The sequence below is a fragment of the Littorina saxatilis genome, linkage group LG16, assembly GCF_037325665.1.
Source record: "Littorina saxatilis isolate snail1 linkage group LG16, US_GU_Lsax_2.0, whole genome shotgun sequence".
Taxonomy (NCBI): Eukaryota; Metazoa; Mollusca; class Gastropoda; order Littorinimorpha; family Littorinidae; genus Littorina; species Littorina saxatilis.
In genome coordinates, this window is record NC_090260.1 from 10,207,057 (window position 1) to 10,210,599 (window position 3,543).

At 39.0% G+C, this 3,543-nt stretch overlaps 1 protein-coding gene across 1 annotated transcript in view; it reads right to left on the minus strand.

The window, feature by feature from the left end:
• LOC138949849 (uncharacterized) overlaps positions 1 to 1,504 on the minus strand; it is a 7,057-nt gene extending 5,553 nt beyond the window's left edge. Inside the window, exon 1 of the mRNA XM_070321629.1 lies at positions 1,343 to 1,504. Within this exon, the coding sequence (XP_070177730.1) occupies positions 1,343 to 1,504 (162 nt within the window). The remainder of the gene's footprint in view (positions 1 to 1,342) is intronic.
• Between the last annotated feature and the right edge of the window lie 2,039 nt (positions 1,505 to 3,543).

The window sequence follows — 3,543 nt, forward strand, 5'->3', positions numbered from 1 at the left end:
TTTTGGCCCGTCAAGTACTGAAATGTGCGGATGTTTTTGAAAATAAACCACAAGAACAGCATATTAATTCTCATCTATAGCCACAATCGTTCCCGTGTGAACTATTCGGTCCTAGTGTCATTATACAGAATTAATTTATTAAAAAAATAACCCTTTACAGGAAACTGCCAGGATCTTAGATATTGGTGGACGAGAACAATATGTTGAGATGACAGTCCTAACTGTTTGTCTAGGAAGCTCCGTGCCTTGAAACATCAGGGATAGAGAACTAACAATAACCCTCTTTTCTTTTAGAATATTCGAAACATAAACAACGCTTGATCAACAACAAAAGAAACAACATCAACAACACTCAAAATAACAGTATCAGAAAAGAAAGCACACACACATACCTAAAGTGTGGATAATTACCTAAGAGGCGGCACTGGGTGTAGTGCCTTTCTAGTGCACTTGCACTACAACAGCACTGGGTGCAGTACTCGCTCCGGCATCGAAGAATTTTGCACTAAAAAATGCACAAAATTTGACCTATTTCGTCGCCTATAGAGGACGGAAAGAATGTCATTTTGAACATTGTTATGACATTCTTTCCGTCAAAAAAGTCAATTTAACGGTGTTAAATGAAGCGACCATCCACACAATTAGGTTGTCATCCAGAGTTTAGGTTGCCATCCACGTGTGGATGGTTGCCTTATGGTGATTTAGGCAACCAAACCTGTGGAAACGGGGGTACACACACACGCACACACACACACACACACACACACACACACACACATACACACACACACACACACACACAAACTATCTCTCTCTCTTTCCCTCTCTCTCTCTTTCCCTCTCTCTCTCTCTGAATGCATATCACTCTCTCTCTGTCTCCCTCTCTGTCTCTCGCTTGCTCGCTCTCAGTCTCTAACTCTTTCTCTCTCACTCTCTCACTCTCTCTTTCTCTCTTTCTCTCTCTCTCTCTCTCTCTCTCTCTCTCTCTCTCTCTCTCTCTCTCTCTCTCTCTCTCTCTCTCTCTTTCTCTCTGTGACAAACGGATTTGCACATAGTGTATATTGGAGTTATGTGACTCAGGTGTACAGAATTTATGGGCCACGAACTTTGAGTGGACACCGTACAGTGATACGTCACTGACGCAGTGCAGTAGTGTCGGTGACCAATCAGAGCAGAGTATAGACCGAGGTGGCGTTGTAAAGAGAATACAGGCTCAGAGCTTTGCAGACTGTCGACAGGAGAGGACGTGTCTCCTGATTGTAAAGTTTCTCACCGGGCGCTAGAGGTCGTTTGGGGACTCGTGCCGCGGTACTGAATCGGTAGATTCAGCTGCTGTGTTTACAGCATCCCGGGCCGAGTGGGTCACGGAGGTATCCCGGGCCGAGAGCGGTCGCGGAAGGGGGAACGAGACGGGAGGTTCTGCCCTCATGCTCCAGCCGTGAGCTGTGGAGATGCTGGAGGAGAAGACAGCGTGAAGCGCTGCGTAACGGGAACCCCGTCCCATTCCACCACACGAGACAGTTGTGTGGGTGGGGTGAAGCAGTGTGTGCCACTGTATACTGTGAGTACGACTGAGAGAATTTAACCAGCGTGATAGCTGTACAGATACGTTCCCGAGTGAATAACCACGAGACGTCGAGCGTCGTGGGGTTTGTCATCTGTGTATAACAGAAGTGAATAGTAACAGAAGAATTGTTTGAGACAGTGTCTTCGTGTGTTTTGAGACAGACGGGCTTTCACGGAACAAAGCCTCAAGTGTTATACGTGTGTGCACGAGAACTGTAGATTGCATGACATAATAACATGTATGTAATTTTGTGCAGTTTGATTTCTGTGTGTTAACAGAAATAGGACTTTCATGTTGAGCGAAAGTGATCTGTAGAATGGATGTAGAATAATATGTTTATGTTGTGTTATTGAACATTCAAATAGAGGTACAGGGGCAAAGGGCTATACTGTGTTCTTGTCTTTGTGCCTGGTTGGAATGTGTGTGTGTGTGTGTGTGTGAAGAACAGTTATATAGTAAACAGAGAGTAGCACGCACAATTTTTGATAGGAGTAGATATAGATACATACAGACATACACACGTAAATTCCGGCCGTAACATTTGGTGACCCCGATTACTCTGTGTTAGTTAAAATTCATAGTTGTTTCCCTGCTTTGCTAAACTTACTTTTGTCCCCTGTGTTGAGTTTTTTAGAAATTTTGACAGTAGGTCACACAGACAGAGATTTTCTGATTGAATAGTTGTGTCGTTCATGTCTTGTTTTGTATTGTTACCGTCTCCAGTTTTACGGTAGTGCTTACTGTATAGTTCTAAGCACTGAGGGAATAGCTTCATTTTTCTTCCTGTGGGGTCTTTCATTTCTTTTTCCTTGCTCTTTTCTGTGCTTTCATTTTGTAAAATAGTTAGAACATTTTTTTTTTCTCTTTCTGCTTTGGAATAGGGATCTATCTGTTGTTTATTGCCCTTTGCCTTTGTTAATTAACTTTGATTAATTTTGTTCTTGTTGACTTTGAAAATTTTTAATTTGATTTTGGAATTTTTTTTGTTTTGTTAGTGTGATTGGTTAGGTTTATTGATTCTGTAGGATTGGTTTGATTTTGTAGGTTTGTTGTAAATAATTAAGGTAATTAGTTGTGATATTTTGATATAGACTTTAATTAGTTTAAGTTTTAGTTTATTTTTGATTTGTTATTTGCTATGGTAGTAGATTAGGTACTTTGAATTTTTTTTGCCTGTATTTAGTCTGCTGTTTGGAGTGATTGTGTCACTTTAATATTTTTTTTTGGAATTTATTTTATTTGCCTCCAACTACATTTTTTTGTTGTTGTTGTCTTGTTGATTTAGATTAAGTTAATCTCATTAGTAGTGTATACATAGTTATTTTAAGCTACTATTTATAACTTTGAATTTAGTTTAGTTTAATATGGAGTGTTTCACTTCATAAATTTTTTCTTGGAACTTTGTTTTTATTTTGCTTCCAACTGCATTTCCTTTAGTTGGGCTTTATTTAGTTTGGCTTTGATTTTCTGATTTAGTACTTAGTTTGTTGATTAGTCTTAACTATTTACTTGTGTTTGTATTTTTGAACTTTGAATTTTTCCTCCTATTTATGGTTTGGGGTTGTTGTTTTGTTTGTACTTGTATATATGTTTGAAGATTCGTTTTGACTTCATTGACTGAATATTTGACTTTCATTAAAACTGTTGGATATTTTTGCGTGAGATTTACGCCGAAACGTGTTTGGATATAGTCTTGTATTGACTATTGTATCTTGTGCCAGATTTGTTGTGGTACTTGACAGTTTTGAAGTAGATTACTTGATCTTGCATTATTGTTTGAAACTTTTTCAAAACTTTTCTCTAAACTTGGACATATTTTGGTGTGATTTTGAAAGTTCAAAACTTACACAATGGAGAGCGAAGATGATTATGATGCGTTGTTTGAAAAGTTTGTTAAACAGGCAGAGACTTTGGGTCTGGCTGCAGATAAACGTGAGAAATACGTGAAAGAGAGTTTTGATCGTTTGGAGAGAAAA